General features: G+C 43.2%; 1 protein-coding gene across 7 annotated transcripts in view; it reads right to left on the minus strand.

The window, feature by feature from the left end:
- Positions 1–9,932, minus strand: part of LOC124304338 (sodium/potassium/calcium exchanger Nckx30C) — a 44,603-nt gene extending 34,671 nt beyond the window's left edge. For 4 of the 7 annotated variants that reach the window (XM_046762382.1, XM_046762383.1, XM_046762381.1 and 1 more), the window contains exons 1-2: positions 8,219–9,932; positions 2,253–2,276 (exon numbers count right to left, since the gene is read on the minus strand). In XM_046762382.1, the coding sequence (XP_046618338.1) occupies positions 2,253–2,276; positions 8,219–9,037 (843 nt within the window). In that variant the 5' untranslated portion in view covers positions 9,038–9,932. The remainder of the gene's footprint in view (positions 1–2,252; positions 2,277–8,218) is intronic. The other 3 variants (XM_046762387.1, XM_046762385.1, XM_046762384.1) reach the window with 1 other exon arrangement.
- Between the last annotated feature and the right edge of the window lie 5,266 nt (positions 9,933–15,198).

Here is a 15,198-nt window from a genome sequence, read left to right on the forward strand (position 1 = left end):
GTTAGATAATGTCCATCTTACTGTACTGCAAACGCCCAAGTCCGACGTGGCGTACCTGCGTTATAATAATTCATCAGGAATAGTTACAATACGAGAAATTTACTATACGTTTATAACCTGAGTATGAAATAACATATACAACAACCAGACGTAAAGTTTTCCAACGATAAACGATAAACGAAATTTGATACTACGATACCAAGATAAGCACGATATCACATTGTACAGAGTGAATTTCTAACGACTGCACGTTACCCCGTCTGCTAGAATTTAATGCGCATGCGCAACAAGTCCGAGAGCGGAGCCTTCCCAGGTCTACCAACCGTCGTAAGCGACAGTTCGCCGCGATGCATGCGACCTCAAATATCCCGACAGTTGTCGGTGTTGAGCACAACTGCCAGCGACAATTGTCGACATTTTTCATATTACATTTACGACGGCTGGTCGCCCTGGCGAACAGTCGCTCTCGGATTGTGGCCAATGCGCATTAAATTTTAGCAGACGACGGAACGCGCAGTCGTTAAGATTTCACTCTGTATACAGTCTATGTGAATTATAGGTATACTATATGAGGTTACTATACTCTGCACGATATTATTTATTGTACGATTTACGTGTCTGGATTCATCCGCTCTTTTTTTTTTTTTTTTTTGGTAATGAAAAATCAAAGAATGACCGTTCTAACTAATGTGGTTTACGTTTGTTTGGTTAATTTTGTCACGGATTTACGTGTGTTCCAATTGTTATCGTATCGTAGTCGATTATACGAATTAATTAACTACGGTTACCTACTTTATTGTGGTGTAACAACTCTTCGTACAGTGGAATACAGCTTTTGCAAATATAATAATCATTCTACAATAATCAATGGTAACTAAAACCGACGATTAATAAATTCACACGCAACTTTACTGAATTTGATAAAACTTTGACAATTAATGGTATACTGTTATAAATGTTTGTGATCTTACTACACTTTTCGTAGGCAAAGGTTAAGCAAAATTAGAATTTCTGTGCAGCAAAATGTAATCGCCATAGATCTTTTCTAAATTTCATACCAAATCAGAATTTTTAAAATCCTTGTTCGAAAAAATATGCAACTGCTTTTCAAATTTACTAAACTTGCATAAACACAATTTATTTGTTAATTTCATACAAATTAGTCAAAAATTTCTGTACAATTTCGTAAATGTACTAAATGTGTGCATAAGAAAATGGAATAACAGGAATAATAAGTTTACAACCGCGGTTAAAAAAAAGAATCACTTCATATTTCATTCGAATTTCCTATTATTAATCGAATCTTTTCGAACCAATTCCAAAAATATCTTTTAGGAAAATTTTTAATTTCACTCAACATTTCTACTGTAATCGTAATTTTTTTCACAATTGTCCTGTCACCAATCACCTTCTTGTCTTCAATGCCAGACGATATCTAATTTTAAAAGAGAAGAGAATGAGAATTTATACTAAACCAACATAAGTTATGAAACTAAGTTTCGCAAGAAACAGGCAATGTGTATCTGTTCTAATTAGAAAAAAAAACCCATGTAACTTTGGTGGTTCGTAATTTTTTTAAATTAATACGCAAATCCAGAGTATAATACTACTACACGATACATCGAAGTTAAATATTAGCTTCGTAATATAAACAAACAAAAGCTTCCCATAAACCTTTGGTATACTTACAGCAAACATTTTTAACAGTGTACCGTATAGTTGATTTTGTTTCGTACAGTCAGCTTCTAATGGTCGAAATAATTTTCTACAAACACTTCATCCCTTTACAATGATTGAAATGAAAAGAAGTGCGACACATGTACTACACAAATAGTGCAACCTGCCGTTAATAAAATGATATACAATAAATATATTAAATATACATGTTTGATATTTATATAGTATAATAATAGCTCTAATATAATTCATTAGGTTATAGTGCACGTATGATATAAATGGTAGATGGATGTAGACGATTTACCTGTTTCACTATTATAGCTTCCGTTTTACTCTACAGTATGTATAATACGGATATATATAAACACAATCGTGAAAATTAAACAACTATGAAAAGACACGTGATATAGATATATATATATAATTATGTAAATAAATATAGTGCTTGTTTCGTGCATGTGGAATGATAAATATATTATGAAAGGAGACGGGTGTGCAGTAAGTATGTGTACAACAATTAAGTGCATAATACAACGACGCAAAATAAACTTGAGCTGTCGGGCATGCGGACTCACCAATGCCTGGGCGGCGCTCTGGTGCTGCAAGCAAGAAATTACACCCAGTTACAAAAAAGACATTCGACATGTATGTATCGAGCACAGCTATACATAGTGTGCGCTTATGTATATTATTATGGGGGTGATGATGATTAGGACTATAATTGTTACAGATAATATGCTCACAATGAATATCGTATCATGGATATATTATATGCGGTCGCAAAAGTGCTGTGTGCAAAAATTGGCAAATTATATATTCTATACGGCAATGATTACTTTGTGCGAAATGTTATTTTTGCGCAGTAAGTACTCTAAATGCATCGTGTATCTACGGATACGTTGTAATTGTTCGAACTTACTGACCCCGTTCCACAATTTCTGAACCGTTGCGGTTTACCCTTAATTAGTTAAATGATAAGAAAATTATTTTTCGTTTCATTCTCTCCTTTTACACTCTGCGGACACGCATCTATGCCGTAGATTCGACGCAGTAGTACAATTTGTATCTTTGGATTTTTATGTAAATAACACAGAAATTTAGTCATTGTACACTTGATTTGCATAATTTGTAAATCGGCTATACTGAAATCCAGATTTTCTCCACCTATTCAGAGTTTCTGTCACCTTCGTTTCAAATCATATGTAATACCTAACTGTAAATGCACCTCGATGCCGTATGTCCCAAAATAGCTTTGGCTCGGTAAAATAGTACGTGAATAAAAGGCGAAAAGAAACAGAGATTGCGAGTTGATTGAAATCAATCGTGTGCCTTGGACCGCGAAATTGATGCAAAATATCTCGAGCAACATTTCGAAAAGGGTAAATTCATTGAACGGCCTGCAATTTCGCCGATAAAATATTTGTTAAAATACTCGAAACACTCACTATAATTATACTGCGGGACAGGAACAATTGTCATACATATACCGTGAGTTTTCCTAAACCCGAAACGCTCCGCGCGCCTGATTCAGGCAACCGGAATCACAGCTCTTGTCAAAACAAATAGCTGTAACTTCGGTTGCCTGAATCAGGCGCGCGCATCTTTCCGCGTTTAGGAAAACTCGCGGTATATATACTGGGTGGCGTTTTTTAATCGCCCCAGAAAAGTATCTCAGAAATTAGTAGAGATACTAGAAAAAGTTTGAAAAGATAAAGCCGAAGTCCGTTGATTTTTGGATTGCGCCACGTTCGTGATTTTAAATAGGGAACATATATTTTGACTATGATGAATAACGACTTGGATTGAATTTTTTTTTTTTTTTCTGTTCTTCATTTCTCACATCCTCCAGCCCTCAGATTCCTTTCCCACGGTCTTATAGTCACTTCGCACCCTTTATCCCTCTCCTCGTCTTCACTGGGAGCTGCCTCGTTTCCCGGACCGAGTCAGCAGGTTGATCTCTGCACTGCAGCTAGCGAGTTTCCAACATTCTCTAGACCAGATATTTCCATCCTAACTTTCGCACGAGTCACTTCTGATTATTTCTCTCGAGGCCAATCCAAGCCCTTCTCCCTAGCCAACTCCGTTACATTAACCGCAATTATAATTCAATTACTTGAGCATTAATAACGAAGCAACTATACCATTTAAATCGTCTATTTCCCTCAAAACCGATCCGTTCGTTCTTCTATCATTTCCTGCATTCGGAGTAGTGGCACGTAAATGCATAATCGATGTATACGAACCCTAAAATAGCTAAATGGCTGGGGATAAAGTAGGTTCCGGTAACGACTCGTCGAAGTCTACAGGATCTACCCCGTAGTGTATGTCTCGAAATTATTTAAAAGATTTCAAAATTTCATAATTATTCAAAAATTTTCTAAATTATAAAAAAGTGCATCAATCTCTGTGGTTTGATAAAAAAAACTGCAAATCGTGTTTTCGAGGTGATCAAGCGTCTCCTGTAGCACCTTAAGCGTAAAAAAGTAATTAAACCTTGGGGTTACGACCTTGTCTCAACAAAAATGGCTGAGTGATGATTTTTAAGAAATTAAACTTTTATTAACGTTTTTGAATTTGTCCTCAAGCCTGCTATCAGCCGCTCATAGTCAAAATCGTGTTTCCTATCTAAAATCACGATGTCCTCAAAAAAATCTGGAATGTAACGCAATTCACAAATCAACCCAAATCAGCATTAGCTATCTCCCTTCGAAACCCTCCAGGTTTTGTATCAAAATTTTTCTCGTTTCATCTAGTTCTCCAGATATTTCCCTGGGGCGTTTGAAAAAGACCAACCTGTAATATACATAAGGTACATGTGAATACTTTATAATTATTTATTACAATAAATGCATTCAGCAGCATTGACGATTGTTGAAATAATAACATAGAGAAAAAAGAAAATCAAAAGGCTTTCAAGCTACGGAGGAAGATCCAACCTGTGCAGTAGAAGTTGAATTTCGATTTTAAATTTTAAACGCATTCGCCTCTCGCCTTTCGTCTTTGCTGGTCGTTTTACTGCCACTATTACCGCTGCTTATGCAGCTTTCGCGCTGTATAGTCATACATACCTCCCTCTATACCGTAATGTGCAGCTTGTCCTGCAGAAGTGAGTGAGTGAGTGAGAGCCAAAAAGTTGCCGTTTCTCGTAACTCATGATTTAACTAATTTATAGGGGGAGCTCTGGCAGTTGCAGGGTATCAAAGGACGCCATCTTGAGAAATGAAAGCTCGACTTTGATCCCTCCTTCGATAACCTTTACCTGCGCTAAATTACATCGCCTGCCTTAGTACGTATTATATACGTTATACAGCGGGCGTTATAAGACTCTCCACCCGTCGTTGCTTACATTATATTATACGCTCGACCACCAGCATAGATTTCGCAGTTTTCTATTCCCCGAGATTTTCTAATACGCAGCTACATTCGTCCGCAATTGGACAATAATTCCCCCCCGTCATAAATTCGAGATCCCGAATAACTCGATAACGTTTCGAAGCTCCGACTATGGATACAGTTTTTTTTTTTTTTCTTTCTTTCTTTACCCCTTGATAGGTACTTTTGCAGGCTTTCGAGACTTAGCTCCAAGGAATCGAGACATCAAAGCGAACCTTCCTCGCCGTCGACGGTGAACCAAACTACTAAATGTATATGTACATCACACCAACCCTCGGGCGATTTGACGCAAATTTTAACAAAGACAATGGGTCGAGTCGAGTAGAGAGTAAAGTAAAGTAGAGTAAAGTAAAGTAAAGTAAGGCAAAGTACAGGATGGAAGAGAGAAAAAACCTAAAACGATATACACGCGCGACGAACAATCGTGCAGTCAGCAGCATTCGCCATTGCCGTTGGTGGTGTGGATGTACACTCGGATTGTCTCCCTCTTACCCCCGCCCTTCGTCCTTTGCATCCCTTATCACCCGCACGAACGGTACACTCAATGCCGCGAACCGTCGTCTCAAGACCCCCTTACCCTAATCCCCCTGAAATAGATCAATTAAGTGAACGTGATATTGTTACACGTTGGGGTAGAGAAGAAGAAGTCATTTTCCTTTTGCAAACCGGATCGCGACACTCGCCGAAATTAATGCTGAATTAAAAAGAAATGTGCCAACCATATTCCGCATTATAATTGATCCTAACGATGAATGTCAATTCTCAAGATTAGCGAGATTGTACAGTGACCTGTTCAATTCTGTGCCAAAAACCAGCAGATACAGCCAACCAAAGCTACATTACGTATCAATACATGTCCAAAATGTAACTCCCACTGTATCCCCACATATCCTTAATGTAGCTTCACCCGGATCACTACGTATTCTAATGTAGGTTAAGCAGTATCACTACATGGCCAAAATGTAGCTTCGACTGTATAATTACACATTTCGAATACAGGTCCGATTGTATTAATACGCGTTCAAAATGCAGGTGCGAATGTATTACTGCGTATTAAAAATGTAGCTTCGGTTACCTATCTGCCGGTACTGGGCGGAGAATTTCACAGAAAACTTCCGGTATAAAACGATAATTAGATGGTGAAAATTTAAATAACCGAATAGGGGTTACATGCAATGACGATTGAACGGCGTAACTTTTTCCGCACATTGCTAGGTGCAATTTTTGGAAGGTCTTTTCTTTCCAGGGTTGGCTCGCTTTGCCTTGCCTTGCGACTCGTTCGGGGATCGATATAATGTGGGACGTAGTAGCATGGAGTGTAGAGGGTCACTGCATTCTCCGCTACTCGGGCCGGCCGGAGATGGGATCTTAGGACGCGCGCGTGTGTGTGTGTGTGTGTGAACGATTGGCCTAAAACGTCCTACCGGATATGAAATTGGCTTATATGTGTATATATATATATATACACACATATGTGTGTGGGTGTGTGTGGCCGTACCTCGCTATCCGTGCACACTTTCCATCCATGGGGTAATATACAATTTTTATTCCTTTTTTATTGTTATAAGAAACGCGTTAAAATGTTACAACCGAGGATATAATGTGAGCCGTGCGACGCTTTCGAGAACCATGATGGAGGACGGGGTGGTATTAAATTTGGAATGACTCTCTCTCTCTCTCTCTCTCGCTTTCTCTCTACCCCGCGGTCTCTATTTTACTCCGCTTCTTATCCCTCAATTCAATGCATAAGCCCTCAGCTGCACTGCGCTAGGACGAAAAAGCGGAGCTTATAACCGTTCGGTAACGAGCTAGTCTGGCTTAACTTAATCGCCTCGATAGCCGCTGATATAGGTATGTTGAAAACAATACCTCCCTCGAAGAAGATTAAATATCTATATAGTAAAAGGACAAAAATGCAACTTATAAAGCGTAATAGCGTAAAAAAAACAGCGTCGGTTTATTTCCTCACAAAAAACGAGGGAAAGAAGGAAAAACGGATTGCTCAAGTTTTTTTAATACGGCCAGAATCCAATAGAGTAAAATTGAAAAATCCAAAGTAATGCAAACTTTGTCAGATCTTTGCCAAAATACATGAGAACTGAAGGCTCGACGAACACGTGATAAAAAAAAAAACTGAACAACTTGCAAAATATTTTCAAAGTTCGCCATTTCGTTAAACGTAATTTGACGGAGTACGAAAAATCAGTCTGTGTTCAAGTCCATATTTTCCGCAAAATTTTACAAAGTCCGAAATTCCGAAATTCAAAAAAACGCTCCCAACGTGCATTCCGGCTGTTTTTTTATTTTTTTTTTCTATTCGCCATGACAAAATATGATCCGATTGTAACAGGGACTGCGATTCTCACACTGCGAGTTGCGATCGTGATCTGCGTTCCAAAGCAGCCGGTATCTCGTAGTGATGGGTTGCCTATAGTCGGGAGCATCGAATCGCAGCAGCTTCGACCTACTTTTCTTTCCTCCCTTACAAGCCTACCACCACCCTGCTCTCACTTACCTATCTACCTGGCCGCGCATCGTAAAACCGAGTTCTCGATTACGTTGTGTTTGTTGTTTTTTTTTTTTTTTTCTTATTTTTGCCTTTTTTTTCTGCCAACTCGCATCGTCTTGCAACAACTGATAGACGGACACGGGTGTGTAATCCAAGGCGACACGTGACCCCGTCGATCAGCTACATCGAAGACTCTTCGCGCACGTGTGTCACGTACATATGTACGTACATAGATTCGTATACGTGTATGCCTACGATATACGTACCACTCGTCTAATTAAAAAGCTCCCTGTTGTCACTTTTTTTTCTCCCTCTGTATTCGGTTTCAACATTTTCCCCTGCACGGTGCACGATCATGTAATATGCAGTCCGCAGTCTGTCAATGCCAATTTCTGGGTGGAATAGTTAATGTAGGTCAATAGACTGTTACCGATTATCGGGAGTCGTATGTACCATATAAACCAGACAAATTTACGACTGTGGGGAAGGGAAATATTGTTACAATGGTTTTCGTAATTGCTCGGGCGTGCGTAGATTGTACATACATAAGTATAAGGTAATGTCGGTGGCGGTTGGAGAGGAAGAAGGTACACAGTGATCGTATATTGTTGATGTACGGTTGGAAGAAAGATAACTTACGGATGGCATGAGCTGATCGGTGGACCTGACGCGAGTGACTTTGTTCCTGTAAAGTATCCTCTTAACGAGTTTCTCCATGGGCTGGTTCCACTTCATGAAGCTAACGTAAGCGAGGTAGAATCCGAAAAGCACGAGAGCCTCGTACCAGTGGATATAGTTGTCGCGAAAGAAGTAAATCAGAGTGATAAGACTGGCGCTGTAGAATGTGCAGTCGCGGAAAAGGGGCCACCACGTGAGGGTGAGTACGGTCCTCGAGAACAGTGCGCACATACCGATAACGAAAAGAATATTAAAGACGGCCGAGCCGACGATGGTGCCGATGCCGACGTCGTCGAACGAGACGAAGACCCCGATAACCGAGGTGAATAACTCGGGCGCTGAACCGCCGGCGGCCATGAAAGTCGCCCCGGCGACGTCGTCGGCGATCTCGAGTTTCTCTATAATCACGTCGAGCGACGGTACGAAGAACTCGTCGCAGACGATCGCCAGCGCCACGAACATGTAGATCACACCCAGTATGTGGAGTACGACGGCGCCCCGGCGACGTTCCTCGAGGGTGAATATGTCCGTCGGGAACAGCGGCGCCTTCTCCTCGGCGGTTCCGTTATCGCCGACCTTCGCGTGGTGGTGATGGTGCAGCGAGTCGTTCCCCGCTACCGCCCCCCGAGCCGTCGTCGAGACCGGCGAAGGCGACGGCGTGTTCGCCAGGTGCACCGGATTGCTCGGCGCCGGACGATGGCCCTCCGAGACGCCCGCCCCGAGTACCAGGACCACCGTCATCCCCAGACACCATCTCGCCCCGATTCTGCCACCCCGCATAGTTCTCCTGGCTGCAGCCTCCTCCTTCCTCAGCGGGGACCAGTCATCATGTCCGGGCGTCGAGGGGCCGCATCTCGCACCGATTCCCGATCTCTACTTACTACCTCTTCTAACCCGAGCGATACCTCGGGTATCTCGATTCACCCCGACGACCGCCGTCGCCTCCTCTTTTTCCTCCACCTCCACCTCCACCTCCGCGTTATCCTGTCCCACACCCTCGATCGAGAAGTTCGTTTTTTATTTCTCTCTCTATTTATTTCCCCGATACTAAGGATCGGTACCGCGCAATTATCGGCTGCGATCCTCGACCACGCTTCCGAAGGTACGATCCCGATCCAACCCTCCGGATTTCTCCGCGACATCGAGCCATCGCCGCCGAGGATTAACCGTCATCGTGTATACAGGATACGACATATACGTCTACGTAACAATTATGCAGCACCGTATACTGGACTCCTCGGAACTCGGTATTTGTTTATTTGTTAGTCGTCGTCGTCGTCGTCGTTATTACTGTCATTATTATTGTTATTACAACTCTCCTTCTCTTTTTCATTCACCAATTAAACTTCCCGGCCCGGAGAACTTCTTCTGTACTGCGCGCGTTTTTTAATGCACTGACGCAGGTGCCTGCGTGTGTTTTACGTACCTATTAGGCGCAAAAATTTTACAATATACCTACGGCGAGGGAGTGCAAAAAACCAACAATGTATGTAACGACGATATATAGACACACGGATATAACACATATATATATATGTGTATATGTATGATATATCTGTATACGTGTATATATATATATGTGTGTGTGTGTGTGTGTATGTATGTATATATATATATGTATATATACGGATATATTTTTGCAGGAGCAGCAGAACGGCGCGTCCGCCGCGATGCCCGCCCGCTGCACACTGGAACAGCCCTGTGTCACCCCTTGCAACCCCTAGTCCAAATCCCACCACCGCGGGACCTCGGACCTCTTCGGACTACCTCGGCATCCGAGGAGGACCAATCCTGCGCTCGCGCGCCCGCGCCGTTTGGCTCCTCCTCGGGCCCTCTCGTTCGATATCAAACTACTGGACTTTTCGGCTCGCGTGTTTCCTGACACCTAACGGGTGGCTCTTAACTCTACGAGTATCGCGAGTCCACACCGACCCGAGACCCGGGGAAGCACGGCCTGCTCACCGGAAGTATAAGGCGTTCCTGTGCCTCTTTCGTTCGACTCCCTAGGTATAAGGATGCCGAGAAAATAAAAAACTAGGGCAAAAAACTAAATTACACTACTTGAGGTCAGCATGGGGTGGCAAAAAGTGACATAATTGATTCGGTTTAGCCAACTTATCGAGTGAATTCTCCATCTTTTTATCCTAACCCATAGTCCAGAGTATCGTACGTGCGTTGATAAAATTTTTACTCCCATCAAACCATGCGGCAAAAGTTTTCTACCCTGTCATGTTAACGTTTTTTCTACCGTTGATGAGCTGGTTTTTGGTTTCTTTTTGATACTCAGCGATGATTTATTAATTGTATATTCTGTCACCCTCGAATAGAAAAATCAGCGATTTAGGGAATAGGGATTTTGGTTATTTTACTCAGACTTTAAGGCATAAATTTTAAATACACAATCAATTAATAGTGGATTTCTTCCTCTTCGCTCATATAACCGGGGCGCCAATTTTCGTTTTTACACATTGACCTGATTCTTGCGAGATTTAGGGACCGGTTTGTATACGCCACGGTTCTCCCATTCAAACTTCTAGCAGCTATCAGGTATATGTAAATTCACCTGCGATAACACGCTGTTCGTATAAGAAAATTACGGTGAATCATGAACCGTTGACGGTCGATAGTAAATGAGGAAAAATTTTCACCACGGACAATGCGCTTTTGTGCAGATGATTAAGAACAGTTCTCCTGCCCCCCCTCCCCCGCCAACGCCGGCATAGAACAGGAGTGAATTACAAATTTGCCGAAGGCAAAAGAGAACCGACAAGAGACGGGGTGAAAAGGAGAGGGGAAAGACCAAGAGACGAGGAAAAGTTTATAACTCAACGTGTGGTAAGTAGGTAATTGGGTAAGCCGTGCCGCGGCGGCCTTAAATTCGCTCCCGAAAGGATTCGGGATTCTCACCCCGTATGTACAGATGGGGGGGACGGGGCGCGTTCTTCGAGTGCCTCGTGGGGGCGGGAGGGGAAATCGCGATGCGCGCGCCGACGACGAGGCCGGGCTGCAGGGTGGATAGCCTGCTGCGACGCGTCGTGTGCGAACGCGGGGCGGCCAAAGTGCGTTTTGGTTCGAGCTGGAGACGGTGGAGGAGGTCCACCCCCGCTGCTTCTCGGCTCCCTTGATTCTTCTTCTTCCCCTTTGCCGAGAGTTTAGACAGCGGTGTGCGAGGCGACGACGCTCGCTCCAAAACACCCTCACAGCCCTCACCCTCGCAACGTCTGAAGGAGAATTAACCGGGGCCCTGCGTGGCTCGGGTAGGGGGGCGAACGATTAATTAGAACCGCAGATCCGAGTTGTCGGCGTATTTTTCGAGACCGCAATTGATGAGGTTTTGTCGGGTGAAAATCGCACCGTTTCAGACGAGGGCGCTTCGATTGCAAATTTTCGATTTCATCCCCCTGCCCACTTTTCTCTTTACTCGTTTTCGTGTGGATCGAATAATTTTGATGGTAATTTCACCCGCTGCGAGGATTCTCTTTTATACGCACGTATACCTATAGGTGCGTAATCTTGGGTTTCGATCGATTCGGCATCGTCCGAAACTACTAGAAAACATGAATCTCTGGGGATTAAGGGATCCGATAATCAGTCTACTACGCTTTTCGCTGTAATTCGGACCCTGATGATTAGTCTCGTCGGATATCGAAGGTCGTCGTCTTGCCGACAGCGGAGAGACACCCGTCTTACCGACCATTCGTTTATTTACCGACGGAAATCAACGCGAAGGGTGAGGTTCTCGGTAGCGCTGGTTCCGTGCATGATCCGTCGCGCTCAAACAGCACGTTCTTTCTCCACCCCCGTTTCAAAGAATTTCCCTCCCTCTCACCGAGGTGGTCAGAGAGTGATGAATTTCTTAAACGCAATTTCAGAGACCAACATCGGCACCCCGTCGACGTTTTTATTCCGGGCGCACACGCGCACCGATTCGGAGTCTCCCCTCTATTCGTTTCTCATTGTTTTTGCTCGTTTTGTTTGCGTCAGCGAGGGGGGCTGGGGCTTGATACCCGGTATAAATAATTCCACGCTGCGAACAGTCGTGCGTGCACGTGTCCAGAAAAGCTCGATTTATAATTAGTCCTAAATCGCAGTTTTGTGCGCTCTTTCCACGACGAAATATTCAATAACGAGCGTAAACACGCTGAGAGGGTTGCGAGTCGAGTAACGCGCCAAAGCTTGAAGAGCGCGGGTACGGGTTTACCCGCCGTTTTCAAGAGGGGAGGAAAAATCGCTTCTTGAAATAGAAAGCGGCGGTTAACTAGCGCCGGCCCGCGAAGCCAACCGGAGATCGTATAATGCGAAGAAAGGAAGGCGCCGGTCTCAGCTCTGCTTCACCAGTCGAGTCTCTTTGGGGCTGGTGAACTCTCGTTATACCGCACACACTCGGAATACAAGAACCGTGAAGTCTCATGTCTGCGCCTGCCGTATGGAACTGGCTGCCTCCGCAGCCTCGTTTAAGAGAAAGACAATTACGTCTTCCGAGAATGATTCACGGATATATGTATAACCCAACGCTGCTTATTTTTACTGCGTTCCAGTATTGCCCTTTTCCCGCCGCCGGCGCTTATACGCACATACGCGTACATATACATGTATACATACATGTAGGTATAACTTGCGCTGGAGTCTAAATTTTAATTCAATCGAGCGTTTCTTCTTCTTCTTCTTCTTCTGTTTCTTATTATCTACACTAACTTAGCTGCGTTCATGCGCTGCTACACACGATTTACCGAAAGCTTTTTCATTTTATATTATATACTGCAACGCTGCGATTCTTTCTCGTCGTTTTTTCTTTTGTAAATAAATATCGTATTTTATCGATCAAATTGAATCTAATGTGGGTAAAATCGTACCGAATTTTAAAAAGAAAATAAAAATCGTTAGATGCCAACAGATGATGTAGGAATGAACGCTCTTGGCTCAATCCTGCGATATTCAACGCGAGAAGGCGAGTTTCGTTTGACCTTCTTGAAGGCCGGTTGAACAGTGTAACTTCACACCCTACTGTCATGTATAACATGCACATGGGCATAGTTTAGTAATATGAAATAAGTGGAATCAAGGGACACTTAGGGCGCTGAAGGACAGGGGGAAATTCTGGGCAAATTGGGCAATTGTTGCGAAGCGGCTCCCGAAGGTACAAAAGTGGTAGTACAGTAGCAGGAGCAGGGGTAAACGCGGCCAATCATCCCTTCTCGGGGGATATTCTATTACACGCAATGCGTGATATATCCTTTCGACAACGGGGATCACGCGCCGAGTAGTTTTGTGGAAACGCGTTCAGGCAGAGAGAGAGAGATGGAAATATAAAGCAAAAGGTTTTCAGGGTCGTTTTTACTCGTATAACGCCCTGGAAGAAACGCGCCTTGCGTCGCTCGTCAATCAGACGGCGACTATACACAAATACGCGTATAATAAATCCGAGTATACTAAACGCCCGAGGTGAATACAGTTTGTTATTAGACGCCGGAGGAACAGCTGTTCTTGTTATCAGCCGTCCACTCATCCCACCCCCTTCTCCAGTTCAGCGTATATGCAGATGCCTAAATCTCGGATACACCATAATCCATCTACCGCCTGCAGACAGCTACCGGCTAGCCGTGTGTCTCTTTTACCGTACAGCTCGTGTTCCTGTAGGTATAGGCTGAATCAAAAAGCCGGCATCAATGCCTTTGTACAATGCCTACGCGGTGGCGGTGTGGAGAAGATATAGAACCCCGCAATAATCTTATGGGGATTGGATTTCACTGAAATCGTCTGAATTTTTTGTATGTTGTAGATCGCGGCATTTGGAAAAACAGTCTCCATAGGTACGATCCTGAGCTATGAATAGTTTGGGCGCTAGAAAAATATTCATTCTATATCCAGAATTCCTTTGTGCAAGAAAAGCTGAGAAAAAAATAATTGTTTCTAATAAATAAAACTTAGGCACGTAACCGGACATGGCGACTTTAGATTTATGGACTCATTCCTTTCTCCAACCTCGATGATCTTACCTGTAGACGATGTCGCCTGGTGGGACCTGGTGCAAATATGTATTTTTAGTTCTTCGATGGAAAAGTGAACATGAGGAAATATAGAAAACTTCACCGGATTTCAAATAAAACCTCCATCAATTTATTTGAAACGCGGTGACGTTTTTTATACTCGATTGTCCATTTTTCCATCTAAGAACTGAAAACAGCTATTTGCACCAGGTCCTACGAGGTGACGTCGTCAAGAAGTAATTTCTGATCACGCTATCCCTAGGTATGCTTATTTAAGCTTTAGATACGCATTTTCGGTTATCAGTACTTTCTAATCTCCATTTTCCCATCAGAGAACCAAAAACACCTATTTGCACCAATTACCACCAGGTAACATCATGTAAGGTCATTGAGGTTGGAGGAGGAGATGATTCCATAGACTTAAAGTGACCATGTCCGGTTACGTGCCTAAGTTTTATTTATTACAAATGATAATTTTTTCCTCAGATTTTCTTGTACAAGAGAATTTTGAATATAGGATGAATATTTTTCTAGCGCCCAAACTATTCATAGCGGAGGGTCGTACCCATGGAGCCTTCTTTTCCGAATACCATGATCTACAGCATATAAAGAATCCAGACAATTTCAGTGAAACCCAATTCCCGTAAGATTATTGCGGGCTTCTTTTAACCGCAAAAAGAAGGGTGAAAGAAAGGAGAAAAAAAGAAATTAAATATATACAAACACGAAAGAACGTGGTTGAAATGAAACTTCGACGACGCGTTGTATTTCGGGCAGCCTCTCTGCTCCCAAGCCTCTCGTTACTCCACGCAGCCTCCCTCCTTTTCCCACCCCCAGTAGAAGGAGGAGGTCTAGCAGCGTCGGCGCCGGGATACGGCGGTGAGAGATAAAGAGAGAAAGAGATAAAACGAGAGCGAGAGGCTCGGTCGAAAGCGGTCCTAGGCGGCGCGGCGG

Source organism: Neodiprion virginianus, chromosome 5 (genome assembly GCF_021901495.1).
Source record: "Neodiprion virginianus isolate iyNeoVirg1 chromosome 5, iyNeoVirg1.1, whole genome shotgun sequence".
NCBI classification, from domain to species: Eukaryota; Metazoa; Arthropoda; class Insecta; order Hymenoptera; family Diprionidae; genus Neodiprion; species Neodiprion virginianus.